Here is a 14,213-nt window from a genome sequence, read left to right on the forward strand (position 1 = left end):
TCCCCATCGCGGAGATTGCCCGTGACACCTGGGTGCCGCCTGGAGCCCCGTCTCCTGCCGCAGGAAGTCCCCGGGCCCCACAAGGCAGGCTTTTTTTGCTCTAAGCTCGTAGCAACAGAGTCTCTCTTTTTACTACAGATCTCCATTTGCTGCGGGAGGCCCACCCAGCCAGGTGTTCCGGCGTGAAGGCGGGTACGACTGCGGTCCGAGCCGCGCGCCGGCGTCAGGGCGCCGCGCGCTCACACCACCTGCAGGCTGCGCTCGTGCCCGTCCAGCTGCACCTTGAGCTTGTGCAGCTCCTCGATCTCGCGGTTGTGCCGCTCGGTTTTGTGGCGCACCAGGGAGCGGTAGAAGTGGATGGTGAAGACCACGAAGATGAGGCCCACGGGCACCATGATGATGGTGGACACGAGGGCGGCCTGCCAGCCCGTGTGGCCGCCGGGGCCGGGCGGGGGGCCGGGCTGGCGGCGCGCGTCCACGGGCAGGAACTTGATCCAGCAGAGCAGCACCACCTCGGCCAGGAAGAGCAGGATGCCCAGCACGGTGGAGAAGCCCCAGGCCAGCTCGATGTAGGGGTGCATGCGCTCGTGCGGCGACTCGCTGATGGAGTTGAGGTTGTGGATGTTGCTCACGGCTTCCACGTTGGGCAGGATGCACGTGCTGATGAGCAGGGCGAACAGGTGCACGGCCACGAGCACCGTGGTGCAGGCGCTGAAGGCGATGAGCAGCGGCCGGGGGTACTGGTACTGCGTCTCCAGCTGCACCTCCACCATGGCCACCTGCGAGGCAGAGCGGGCGAGGCTGGGCCGGTGCGGGGCAGGGGGCGCCCGCCTCGCCCTTCAGCGTCTCCTGTTTTCCGAGGAGCTAAGAACATCTCGCTGAGCAGGGATCTCGAAGGTGCAGGAGAGATTAAAGCGCAGGGTGGGGAAAGGTGGGGCTCACCCCCTGGGGGGCCTTCCAGCACGAACGCAGGGGGTTCCTGGGGGTACCGGGCTTTGAGGGGCCACACTTCCCAGGACCCCATGGCTTGGCTTAGCCACCAAACAAATGCTGTTTTTCAAACGATAAAAAACCGGGACGCCTGAGTGGCTCAGTCGGTTGAGCGTCTGCCTTCGGCTCGGGTCATGATCCCGGGGTCCTGGGACTGAGCCCCATATCAGGCTCCCTGCTCAGTGGGGAGCCTGCTTCTCCCTCTGCTGCTCCCCCTGCTTGTGCTCTCTGTCAAATAAGTAAATAAAATCTATAAAATACTTTAAAAAGAAATAAAAAACTAACCTTTCAAAGGGTAACAGGAGAAAAGTAGTAAGAGGGGCTCCTGGCGGCCCCCAGACTCAGAGCCGCACACCCAGACAGCCTCACACGGACTGCAGGGTGCATGTGGCAGTGGAGACCAGATGCCCCAGGGAGAAGCCCGCATCTCCAAGGCCAGGCATGGTGACAGGAATGAGGGCAGAGGTGAGGGGAGGCTGTGGGGAGGGGGCCAGGCTGGGCAAAGAGCTGAGTCATCACCCACAGTCACAAGGAGACGAGGCCTATAGGTAAGGCCTGAAATGGATAAATCTAGGAACAGCAGTCTGGAGAAGTTATTCAGAAAGGAGGGGCCTGCAGTCACTGCTGCGGGTGGGGGGTGAGGGCTGCTTAGCGGCCTCCCGGGGCTCCTTCTGTTGTAAACTGGGAGCATGTATTAACTTTGATAAAATAAAAACTGTTTTTATCTTTTTTTAACTAAAAATATTTTTTAACTCATGCCCCTGAGATCAAGAGTCACGTGCTCTACTGACTGGGCCAGCCAGGTGCCCCCAAAACTAGTTTTAAATAAAAGGAAAAGGGGCGCCTAGTTTGGTTTTGGCTCAGGTGGTGATCTCAGGGTCGTGAGATCGAGCCCCGTATCCGGGCTCCACACTGAGGGGAGTCTGCTTGAGATTCCCCTTCTCCCTCCACTCTTCCCCTCAACTCATGTGCGCATGTGTGCGTTCTCTCTCTCTCTCTCAAATCAATCAATCAATCAATCTTCAAAAAGGAAAGAAAAGGAAAGGAAAAGATCCACAGAGGGAACCAGAAGCCCCAGCCTATCTCCGTGGCAGTGAACGTCTATAGACAGCAAGGCAGGACCTGCTCAGCACAAGTCCTAAAGGGCATTCAAACTACAGACTAGGAAACATGCTCCTGCCTTGCTTCCCCCAGGGTAGGCCCAGTCCACGGAGAATGGCTCCCTCCATGGCCTGGCACCTGCCCCCGGCCCCCCTCCCCGGCACTGTGGACTTCTCCCAGGGGATGGTTTAGTTCAGGCCCGGCAAGGACTCCGGAGCTCACCAAGGGCCTTCTCCCGGGTACCCAGAGGTAAGAAACCAGACAGTCAAGGAAAGGGGAGGGAAAGCAGAAAGAAGTCAGAGGAAGGTTTTTCTACCCACTGTGTTTGCTTCCTAGATCTAAGCCATCCCGTTTTTAAAATTTGACAATAAAGATTTCATAACTTCTAGCAACTGCCACCTCCTAGAGCGAGACTCATCCTCTCAGCAGAAACAGAACATTCAGTAGGTAAAAAGAAGATATGGCAGTCCTAGTGGACCACAGCTGAACAGAAACTCAGCAGTGACCACTGCTCCATATAGACAGTCGCCATACCACAAGAGTTGAGGGATGGTCTTTTCTCAGTGCCCCTGTGGCCTGGACAGACTCTTGTTACCACAAAGGACGTGGTTCAACAAAAGGAGGTTGTAAACCACAGAGGATGTTGAGGTGAGAAACAAAGATAAGTAAAAGGCCTATAGTAGGAAAGCAGTTTTGTCCAGCCTTCAGGGGAGAAAAGGCCAAAAGGCCTTTTTTCAATGTGTTTATGCAAAGATTTTATGAGGGGGCCTCGGATCACTGGTTCTGTGTGTTTGCAGAGATAAACACGAAGAAACAGGCTCAGGGCTGGGCAAAAGTGCTTGCTGTCGGACAAAAGAACAGCTTTGCAATTCTAATTAGGGGATACAGAACTAGAAGGGAGAGACCCCACCTAGCAAACTGTCTGTTTTCATTTTTGCCTGTCCCTGCCCCTCGGTCGGCCACGGTGTCTGCGGCTGACACACTACCTGATGATCTGTGTGTCTGCGTTCTCCGCGCTGAGCCACTGTCCAAATGATGACCTGGTCTACCGGCGGCGCGTGTGGGTGCGCTGCTGCTGTCCCCAGCCCTGGTCCTTGCGCCACGCTGTCTACTGCTTTCCAGTTTCCCCCAATTACAGCTGAATCTCCAGCGCGTATTAGGCTGTGGCAGCCTCCCTGAGAGGAACCTTCTAGAAGGGAAGGTGAGGGCACGTACGGCTGCTGAAATGTATCCCAGACTGCGTAAGGGAGCACATGCTGGTAGAGGAGACACTCCGTAAATGCTAAGAAAGGAATAATTCCTGGCAAGGGTGACCGCCATCACCAAGCTAGGGACGGACAGCACTCTGTGGGACACATCGGGCCCTCCCATGCCTGTCCCTCTGTGGTCACTATTTTCATTCTAAGACCATTTCCTACCCTGCAGGCTGCCACTTGGCCTCACACTGGTCCTCTAGAATCCACTCCTTGTTTTGTAACCCGATGAACAGGGCCTGTTTTCCAATTTTAAGTGAGTAGTTTTGGAGGTTTCGATGTGGGTGAGCCCTTTTGTGGGCTGGGAAAACAGTGATGCGTCTCTAAGTCTGCAGATCCAAGTATTTGATCCAAGTATTTGGAAGGCCACGGTCTAAACAGACAGCTGCAGACAGGAAGTGACCTCTGAGACCCGGGCCCTACACGCAAAGGAAACCTGGCGGACTGCATCAGCTCACGCGATACTCCCCACGGTTTGTCTTCCAGAGTCACAAATGTAATAATCAGAGCAGGCCAGACACACACACTGCAATCCTATAATTCTGTGGTAGAGAAAACAAGCTCTCATTTTCATAGTGACGTATATACTTCTCACACATATTCCTTCAAATTAAGCTTGAGAAAACATTCTGTCTTTTGCGTGTCATGGAAACCACGGGACAAAAATCACTATAAGCCAAGGTTGTGCACCGTATGACTGTACCCTTTTGAAGCTATGTTAAAAATAAGTAAATCAGGGGCGCCAGGATGGCTCAGTCAGTTAAGCAGGTACCTTCAGCTCAGGTCATGTTCCTGGGGTCCTGGGATCAAGCCCCGCGTCAGGCTCCCTGCCCACTGGGGAGCCTGCTTCTCCCTCTCCCTCTGTTGCTCCCCCCCCCTGCTTGTGCTCTCTCTCTGTCAAGTAAAATAAGTCTTTGAAAAAAAAATAAGTAAATCAATACCATGCAACACCTAAATAAAGCCTTTGCTTTATTTTTTTTTTTTTTTAAGATTTTATTTATTTATTTGACAGAGAGAGACAGCCAGCGAGAGAGGGAACACAAGCAGGGGGAGTGGGAGAGGAAGAAGCAGGCTCCCAGCGGAGAAGCCTGATGTGGGGCTCGATCCCGTAATGCCGGGATCACGCCCTGAGCCGAAGGCAGACGCTCAACCGCTGTGCCACCCAGGCGCCCCAAGCCTTTGCTTTAAACTACAGACCTAAACCCCAACTTATTGCCTCTAAGCTTGGTGACCTCTGCCACGCCCTGACTACACAGGCTCTTGGTTTTCCAAGGGTGGCCCATACCAACGAGCGAGCAGACCCCTGCCACAGGAGTGGCCAGGGTGGCTCACTCTGACAGTTTATTTTCTATACTACCAATCTGACAACGGAGGCTCTGGGCTTTGGAAAAATAACCACTGTTTTTTTACATTAAAGAAAAAAGTTGGGGCGCCTGAGTGGCTCAGTCGGTTAGATGTCTGCCTTCGGCTCAGGTCATGATCCTGGGGTCCTGGGATCAAGCCCCATGTTGGGCTCCCTGTTCAGCAGGGAGCCTGCTTCTCCCTCTCCCTCTGCTGCTACCCCTGCTTGTACTCTCCCTTTTTCTCTCTCACAAATAAATAAAATCTTTTTTTAAATTAAAAAAATAACGAAAAAAATTATTTCCACCCAATAGGACTTCTGAGCATACAATAGAGAATGAGGGGCGGTCACTCTCAATTCTGGCATCTTCACCCTCCGGGATAATTCCCTGAAGGGATGTGGGTCAGGGGCCTTGGAGTCAACTGGTGACATGGCCCTTCTTAGGGCATGGGATTCTGCCCCGAGATCGACTTTTGTCCTGGGGCAGAAGGAAAGCTGCAGCCTGGCAGCCAGGAGTCAGGCCAGAGGCTCTGTTTCATCACCAAGAGGCCACATCTTGGGGCGGGGGGGGGGGGGGGGGGGGGGGGCATCTGCATCCCGAACTGGGTTAAACTGAGCAAATACCAATCATTCCCATAGACCCGCTCAAATCCTTCAGATTTCCATTCTTGGGTGGTGTCCGGGCTGGGGCAGACATAGGTACTTTCCCCCATGTACACTGAAGCTGTTTCAATTGCTCTCGACTTCCCTGCCAGGTAACTGCTTTGTGGGAATGTCAAAAGGGGGCTTTCTGTGGTCTCCGGGACTTGGGGACTCCCTTGGGTCCCCCAGACAACCCCTCCGGTTGACAAAGCAGGCAACTGGGAGGAGCTGAGACATGAGGAGACTTCCTAAGGGTCCGTCCTGACTGCCAGCAGGGCCCAGAGGGAGTGCTTTGCTCCCTGAAGCTCCCTGAAGGATCTCAGAGCAGAAGCCCACTTTGCAGGCTGCGGGCCCCGCCACACGTCTGCACTCACCATGGCGAAGCCGGAGAGAAGGGCAGAGGTCCGGCTGGAGGCCTTCAGCTTGGCTCTGCTCAGGTACAGCTTCCTCCAGGACAGGGCCTGCACGGAGTGGTGGTTGGAGGTGACCAGCTCCAGGTAGCTGCGGCGGACCCAGTCTCGGTAATCCATGCCCTTGTGGCCCGGTTCAGAGCAGGCGGGAGTGGAGGGGTCCACAGGCACGTTGAGCTCGGCACTCATGGTGGGAGCCAGACTGGGGGCAGGAGAGAGAGACTCTCAGGCATCCCAGAGGATTCCTGAGACCTGGAAAAGCCAGAAGCCGGGCAAGTTAACTTTCGATGGGACCTGCTGTATATACCCTACACCAGGGGTAGTACTGAGTGTGGGGACCTGATCCCTGCACAGGATCGTGGGGACCCTCTGCTGGAGAGGAGGGTCAGGAGTGCATTTCCAGGACCCCCCCTTCCCCTCGCCAGTGTCCATCGTGCCTCCACAAAGCTAAAGGTCCAGCCTTCCATCCCTACATCAGAAAGGCTCTAAGCAACGGTGGATTGCGGGTGAATGGAATTCTAGGGTTAGCCAAAACACCTAAGGAATCTTCCAATTTCTTCCTATCTTCAGGAAATAGGGAGCTACAGCACGTACAGGACCAGCATGTAAAGATCCTAGGACCTAGTCGCTAAGCCTAGATTCGATCCTACTGTGTGATCCCTGTGCATCTTCCAGTGGGGACACCCCCACCCTTACAGGGCTTGGAAACAAAATAACGGACCCGAAGACTCAAAACCGCTTTTCAAAGCCCAGGCGCCAACCATGAAAAACACATTTCCAAGCAGGGGCTCATTTCTCAAATCCAACTTGAATTTTAATCGGCGCAGTTCACCCCCAGAAATACTTGGTTTCTGTAACTAAATAAAAGACACATCCAGGGTCCCATGGAAACCGTGAGCAAAAGGAAAAACTGAATCCACCGACACGGGCACCTTTCACAGAGCAGTGGAGGCCAGAGGCATCTGCAGTCATCCCAGGTAGATACCTGGTTTGATAATAACACGGCATGAAGATCAGAAAGGCCAATCTGTCAAGATTTGTGAATTTAAACCCAAATCTCCACTAATCCAAATAGGGGATTGGCGGTCTCATGCGGCCCAAGGGGCCGGCCCGTGCAGCAGCACGCCGGGCTCAGCTCTAATTAATCTGTAGGGCAGACTTCAAGGGCACAGGCACCTCACAGCTCGCTTGGCATCAGATATTAACTTGTACGTTCAGGCCCGCATAGGACCCACCGAAAGCCTACTTAAGGCTATTAAGAACAGATCAGTGTTTCTAGGTCCCAGGGAGCATAGCTGGGGAGGGGGGGGCTGTTTACCAGGGTCAGCGGCTGCGGGAACGTGCCAAATTCGATCAAGCCACGTTAATCTCTGAAAGGGTTCTATGGGAAGGTCCTGGGGGTGGGGAAGAGCTCTCTCTTTTGGGGTGCCTTCCTCTTTGTTCTCTGCCAGGCTGCAGAAGTGTAGCTTTTACTGGCCAATAGGACCCTGGGGAACAGTTCTGTGCTCTTCTATGTCTGCCAGGGGATACCAATTACTAGGTCATTTCTAGGAACGTCGACGCGGGAGCCGTGGTCACCCTGCCCCCCACCCACGTCTGCAGCCAGAGGCACTGCTTTGAGCACTTCCATCACTGGAACGTCCCTTCCTGCGGGGAGAATCCAGAGAAACGCTGTTCACTAACTAACCCATCCCTGAACTCCAAATAATTGAGAACGGCATCATCTGGAAATTCACTTTTCCTCTCTTCTTCTCCCACACGTCACAGAAGTGAGCCGACAGGTATGAGGACAGCATAGGGCCATGTGGATGGGTGACAGGCACAACCTTTGCCCTCTCAGGGTATCCGTCCTCTAAACTCCATCCAACAGATGCTTACTGGGCTCTACGGTCAGGCTGCGTTTGGTACTTAGGCATCAAAGATGGAAGTGGTGAGGATCCTGTGAGTTCCTTCAAGGAACTCTGCCCAGTGGGGGAGCAGCATTAGCGGGGGATTCTCACCCGGTGAGCTAAATGCTGCTTTAGTGGAGGGGGTGTGAGGGCCAAGGGAGCAGAGGAGGGGCTGGCTGCCTCAGCCTCGGGAAGGGAGAAGATCCCTGTTGGGGAGCAAGAACATAAGTAGTAAAGGCAGCACTAGCGAAGAGGGACCCTTCCTGGAGAGGAGACACTGCCCGCAGGGCAGGGTTCTGAGAGGCAAGGGGACGTGGCAGGAAGGCTGGCTGCAGCAGGGGTCACGGAAATGTGGGGGGAAGGCAGGATATGGGATGTGTGTGGAGCCAGAGGCAGCCCCGGCAGCAGGAATGCGCTGGACCCTCTGGAGGCGCCGGGCTGCAGGGGCTTTGAAGGAACCGGGGTCAGGCTGCTCTGGGTGTCCACTGAAACGGCTGGCCGACTGGGAGGGGCAGCAAGGACTGGGAGCCTCCAAAGGGGTAAAGGCAGAGTGTGGGGTGAAGAAGCAGGAAGCCCAGGGCCCATCAGTGGTTATGGGCTCAAGTTGGAGAGGAGATGGAGGGCTTTGGGGGCAGTGAGGTCAGACACTGGCCTCTGGGCAGTGCCTAGGCAGTCTCAGCCCTGCACATGTCCTCAGAGCGGCAGGGAATGGAAGGAAGGGAGGGCTGTGCATCTGCTTGGAGCCTGGGTCTTGAGGCAGGCCTGTGGGTCCCGGAGATAGAGAGGCCACTTCCTGCTGAGGGAGCAGCGTGGACGGATTCACATGCATTCTAACGGTCCCAGCCCCAGTGCCCTACCTTGTGCCAGGCCTCCTCCCCCTACCCTGGGGAGAGGCAGAGTCTGGTCTACACACTCCCGGATGGGGTAGGGGGTGGGGTGGGGAGGGGCAAGATGGAACCGGACATCTCTGTCAGGTGGCAGACGCTCCAAGAGGTGCTCTCTTGGCTAAACTTTGCAGGGGATTTTTGTTTTTTATATATAAGGGGCAGTCACAGAAAAAAGCTCTTGTAGAATAACCGTGACTCTCTAAAGATGAGCTATTCTCCTTGGCAGGCCTGTCTGAAACATTTCCACGGGGTAGGTTTGGGGTTTGCCTGTCTTAACTTCCTTTAAACATCTGGGGCATGAGCAATGGCGAGTCTGTTTCTGACTCGGTCTTTGTCACACCCGCGGTGGGGGGGGTGGTGCACAGCCCCCACAGGGGTCTCCCAGAGGCATCCACCTGCATTTGTCCCTTCCCCTAGGGAAGCTTCAGTTGCCGCAGGATCCGCACTCCGTCCCCCGTCCCCAACCTCCGAGCCTTCTCAGCGCTGCACCCCGCCCAAGGATCTCATGGGGTTGGGGCCACCTGGCCACCCTCCAACCCCGCAGCCACCCCATCCCAAGCTTGCCCAGGAGAAAATCCATCCCCTCCCCCCATCGAGTATCCCGGTGCAATTCCGGTCGGTCCCCCAGCAGGGCGGGTACCCCGACACACACCCCGCCAACCCTCCACGGCGAGTACTCACCAAGCTGCTCTGCCTGTCCACCCGGCTGCGCTCCGGCTCGGGCTTGCGGCAGGCGGCGTGGCCGTGTTGCCCTGTGGCCCCGTGGCCCGGCCGGGGCGCTGAGCACGGCCCCCTCCCTCCTTCCTTGCGTCCCGCCAGGTCCCCCCCCCCGGCCCCGCCCCCGCCGGCTGCCCCGCCCCCGCGGGCCACCGCAGCCGCTGCCAAGGCAACGGCGCGCCGCCGTCACGTGGTTGGCCCGTGGGGGCGCTACGGGCCACGTGACCTGACAGGACGGGAGGGGAGGGGAGGGGAGGGGAGGGAAAGGAAAGGGAGGGGCGGGACTCGCTGCCCCTCTTGGGGGACCCCCGCGGTGTGGGCCCGCTGGTCAGGACCACACGGGCCGGAAGCCTGGGAGCGGAAACCGGCAAAAGGTGCGCATCTCTCCCGTTCCCCGGGCGCGCCGTGGGCCACAGTGAACACGGTTGGTGCGGCGGCGAAGGGGGCCGGAAGCCTGGGCATCCCTCGCTCTCACCGCGCCCTGCCTTATCCCCCAGCCGTGCGGGCAAACGATGCGGCTGCCCTTTATCTGGTCTGGGTCTGGACAACAGGTCCAGGGCAGGGTGAGCCCTGCTTGGCCCGTGTGTGGGTCTGAGGACCCAAAGAAAGCACGGAGTCCCCAGGGTGACCCCCAAAGGATGCCCAGGACTAGCCATGGGCCTTGTGGATGGGTGGGGAAAGGCCAGGAGGGCACGCCCTGCGGGGAGAGGGAACAGGTATCCCATTGTCAGGCCACAGGGCCGGCGGGGTGAGGTGGCTGGAGTGGGGAAAAGGGCTCCGTTTGGGAAGGGTTCCGGCAGCCACACCCGTTTGCCAGGGTGGACCGTGGCGCTGTGCAGAGCGCACAGGAGCTGGTCAGGTGGTCACCAGGACTGTAGCCGTCCCCTCCGCCCACAGGCCCAGCGAGACACGCGGGGTCCTAACCCTGGTGCAGCTCGCTTGATCCCTGATGAACGTCCCCTGAGCTGTTCTACTGAGCTATTCAAACAGGAACATTCTTTTCAGGAAGTGCATACGAATAATCAACTAAGAGGCTAGATGGGTTCCTATCAAGCCCTGTGCCAGAAGGCCCCTCACAGTCCTTCCTGCGTGCCCTACATAGGATTTTTCCATCTGTCACAACACTATCCGACAGTGACACATTTATCCAAATGAAAGAAAAATTCCACTCATGTCAACCAGTCCAAGTTTTCTGACAACTGTAAGAAGGGAGGTGAACGGATGTCAGGCCAAATCCATTTATCTCTCAAGATGTATTTTAGAGGCCGTTGCTGAGAGCCAGAATGACACCTTTTAATTCAGGAAGACACTTAAAAACAGACCACAGTCTAGGAAAATCCCAGGGTCTGATTACTGACCCTCCGCCCAACACACACGCACACACATTACAGATGGCTATAGGAAAGCGATCGTTTGAATTTCAGGGGGGCAGAACCCTCAAAAACCAATCACTCTTTATAAAATGATCTGGAAAACAGGAAGGAACACTTTCTAAACTAGAGTCATTGCATCATAGATGACCATTTTTTCCACAACAGAATCACTTGCTTAATTTTTCACCCTTGGAGTCTGACTGCACATCCTTTCGAAAGCTTCCGGTGCCAGTGAGTGCTGCCTCCACCCGCAAGCACACTTACCCAGCATGCCCAGACAGAAGCAAAATCTAAGTCATCATCACCAGTGCTTTTTGGAGCCAGTTTCCTAACCAAACACAGAGAATGGCTTTCTCCCCCCACCCCCCAGAAGATTAAGGAAGGCGCCAGCACCATGCTGAACGGAGAGGAACAGTTAGAATACTAATAGTTGGAGGGACTCTCAGGTGCACTACACAGAGGAAGAGGGTCCGGGCAAGGCGCATGGCTGCCAGCTACCCAGCTGGCATGTCTGGGTGATAGTTTGGGCTGTGATTTCCTGAGTAGTTTGGCCACGGCAAGTTGCTCCTTCTCCTCAGGCCTCAGTTTGAAAAAGACCAGTTCTCCGTGGCCCATCCCAGGGGCCGATCACGTTCTGGTCTTCCCCATCAATGCCCACCCTCATTCAGTGAAGACCGCGGCCCCTGCTTTCCTCTTCCCTGGTTCTTCTCATCCGCATGGCCGCTCAGCTGCTCTGGACAATGTATCCAGTCCCCTGACAGTTCTGTCCCCTTGGCCATTGACTCCTATGGCTAGTCCTTGTCACTACCCTTTAGATCTTCAATTCGCACCTCCCAGGCTGCCTCCTAGCCTGTGCTGAGACCAGCCCCCCCCCATGCCTCTCTTCCCAATCAGCCTGACCCCTTCCGACCTCTCCTGCCACCGCCTTCCCCCACTTTACGCCACACTTCTCAAGAGAGCTGTCATCGCCACTTCCTTCCCAGCCCTCTGCAGCCCGCTGCCGCTGTGATGCTAACTCCAGGACAGAGTTCAGCTGTGCCTTCCTCCCATCTAGAAACAACTCTCTTTCTTGTTCTGGTGCCCTCACTTCTTTTTTAACCTGTGCAGTCTCCCCCTCTGCTGTCTGTCCCCTAGATGTGGGTGTTTCCCCACTTCCCTTCCAATGGGTCCCACCCACTCCCCTTGTTTCAAGGAGACTGTTGACTCCAAATGGTCACCTCCAGCCCAGATCACCCCCAGCCTGGTAGGGTGCGTCCCAAGGCCCCCCTCGCCACACTCACAGCTGAATTCCTCATCTTTCCTCACCTGCCTGCCCTACCTCCTGGGTCACCTTTCTCAAGGAGTTCTACCAGCCACCCCGCCGGTGACATTACAGATCTGTCATTCCTGATTCCTCCTGTCCCCATCCAGTCCTGTGAACTCTCCCGTTTCTCCCTGGTCCCACTGGTCTCACGCTAATTCAGGCCCTCACCTCTGCTCTGCATTCCTGCAAGAGCCTTCCACCTGTCCCCTTTCCATTTAGTTTCCACACTGCAAAGTGGCAAAATTCCTGTCTCTCTAACCCCCTCCAGCCCTTCAGTTCTCCCTGCGGCGTTAGATCAAGACCAATCCCCTTTACTAGTTACTCAGGCCATGACAGGGCATCTGCTACTAATCCCTACTCAGCTTGCTTTCTTAAAACTGCTGTGAGCTACCCAGCTCAGCTCAGCCCTGCCCGCATCCTGGAGGCCTGGGTCACATGCCACGCTGCACCCTGTGCTACGCGCCACCGCACTGACCTTTCTCTTGTCTGTGTCTCTTATCAGATCTGGAGCTCCTTCAAGCCAAGGCCTGCACCCTGCTCACCATCACCCCCACTGCTGAGCCAAGGACACTTAGGAATCCTTCTGATTAAGCTTTTGGTCCTTAATCGGTCCATGGTCAAACAAACATTTGCTCTATTCTGTGGAATAAGAAAACTGAAAACTGCCTCAGGACCTGCCCCGCGGTGTTGTCTTCACAGAAATATATTAAGATATGGCATATTGTAGCTCACTTTAGTCACGTGTGCGCCAGCGAGGAGACATAAATGAGCTTCCACAGGGGAGGAGAAGGCGCACCTGTTTCCAGCGCCGCCGCCGAAGTTAACAGTGCTCTCCCCGCTCTCCTTCCAGGCAGCCTGGAGACCGAGTTATATTCCTATTTCTGAAAGTTGACAATACATCACTCCTCTAACTCAACTGAGTAATTGGCTTTTTCCAAAAAGATACATGTCAAAACAGGAAAGGAAACTTGAACTAGTACCAGTCCTCGACAGGTTCCAAACCAGTGTTTCTGAAGGTACCGGGGCGCCTGCGGCAGAAGCTGCTGGGGGCCTGTCTGAAATGCCTGAGCTGCGAGGAGTCGGCCTCCGGGACGCGGCCCGGCAGTCTGGACGTCTGAGGCGAGCTCTGCTGCCGTGGGGGCATCACGTCCGCCGTCTCCAGCACACACGGCTAACTGCGCCATCTGCTCAGGCTCCTCCTGGACAGAGGCCGTTTTCCAGGTCAGAACAACTTCCCTGCTCGCTTTCAGGCACTGAGATTTGCTCAGTCACAAAACTGGACATCACTGAGCACCTGTGATGTCCCAGGCCCTGTGCTGGCCCTAGAGGTACAGCAAAGAACAGGACAGGCAGGTCCTCGCTCTGGTGGCGCTCAGAGTTGAGTGGGGGATGTGAGGGATGCTGGTGTGGCAGGGTGCTGACCAGTAAACAAAAGATGGGTGCCAGGAAGACAGGGAAACAGAACAGGGTGGGTGGAAAGCCGAGGCCCAACAGCACAGCAAGAGGCAGAGCAGGAGTGAGGGGAGTGGGACACGGACCTGGGCTGAGGCGAAGGCTCCCATGGGAAGCTGAAGCCGCAAACTCAGACTTCAGTGAGGGTGGTATTTAAAGCCATGGGTCAGATAAGATCTCCTGGGGCCTGAGTGTTGACCATAAAAGGCAGTGTACGGGGTCACCCTAACGTTTAGGATTTGAGCAGAGAAGCAAGGCAGGGCGAGGCAGAAAGAAAGGCAGGAGGCAGTACTGTCAGGGATGCTAAGGGTGTCGGCTTCTAAATAATACAGGTGCCCCCAGGGGCTGGATGTGGCAACACTGAAGGCTTTCAGTGGGATGATGGGGATGAAAACTTGGGCGAGGTGGAAGCAAACACAGAGAACTCTCTGGAAGTTGGGCTGAGAAGGGAGGAGATAAATGGGGTGGTGGTTTGCAGGAGAGCCTGGAGCCGGGGCTTTGCTCTGCTGTCGCACATGGAGCTGCTTGCTGGGGGGGCAGGGGGTGCGCACCTGGCACTGTACCTGGAGGGCAGGCAGGTCCGGTGGATGAAGAGGTGGGGCATGAGGACTCAGCCTGAACCTCTGCTCTCTTTCTGGTCTGGGAGCCACTTACCCGCTAAGGGGGAGAGGGCCGAGAAAGGACATGTAAAGGCACCTTTTAGATGGTGGGAGATGAACACAGTAGGGAAGACCTAAGGATAGGTGGGGAGTGCTGGTTCCCTCCCATGTGACTTCTCTGGTCCTACATTCAAAGTGGGACTGAGGAGTCCAGCTCCCGATCCCCCAGGTGAGATAAAGTACTGTTCGCACAGA

The 14,213-nt window shown here is 55.8% G+C and overlaps 1 protein-coding gene and 1 long non-coding RNA gene across 5 annotated transcripts in view; one reads left to right on the forward strand and one right to left on the reverse strand.

Moving 5' to 3' along the window:
- The window catches only part of ORAI2 (ORAI calcium release-activated calcium modulator 2), a 16,524-nt gene continuing 2,311 nt past the window's right edge, over positions 1-14,213 (reverse strand). The window contains exons 1-3 of one of the 4 annotated variants that reach the window (XM_026516063.4): positions 9,196-9,318; positions 5,703-5,940; positions 1-779 (exon numbers count right to left, since the gene is read on the reverse strand). In XM_026516063.4, coding sequence (XP_026371848.1) covers positions 240-779; positions 5,703-5,927 — 765 coding nt within the window. In that variant the 5' untranslated portion in view covers positions 5,928-5,940; positions 9,196-9,318 and the 3' untranslated portion in view covers positions 1-239. Of the gene's footprint in view, positions 780-5,702; positions 5,991-9,195; positions 9,319-14,213 lie in introns of those variants that run through there. The other 3 variants (XM_026516059.4, XM_048224561.2, XM_026516061.4) reach the window with 3 other exon arrangements.
- The window catches only part of LOC113267825 (uncharacterized), a 30,013-nt gene continuing 25,298 nt past the window's right edge, over positions 9,499-14,213 (forward strand). Inside the window, exons 1-2 of the long non-coding RNA XR_003320947.4 lie at positions 9,499-9,605; positions 12,410-13,128. This is a non-coding gene — a long non-coding RNA (uncharacterized LOC113267825). The remainder of the gene's footprint in view (positions 9,606-12,409; positions 13,129-14,213) is intronic.

Source organism: Ursus arctos, unplaced genomic scaffold (genome assembly GCF_023065955.2).
Source record: "Ursus arctos isolate Adak ecotype North America unplaced genomic scaffold, UrsArc2.0 scaffold_2, whole genome shotgun sequence".
Taxonomy (NCBI): domain Eukaryota; kingdom Metazoa; phylum Chordata; class Mammalia; order Carnivora; family Ursidae; genus Ursus; species Ursus arctos.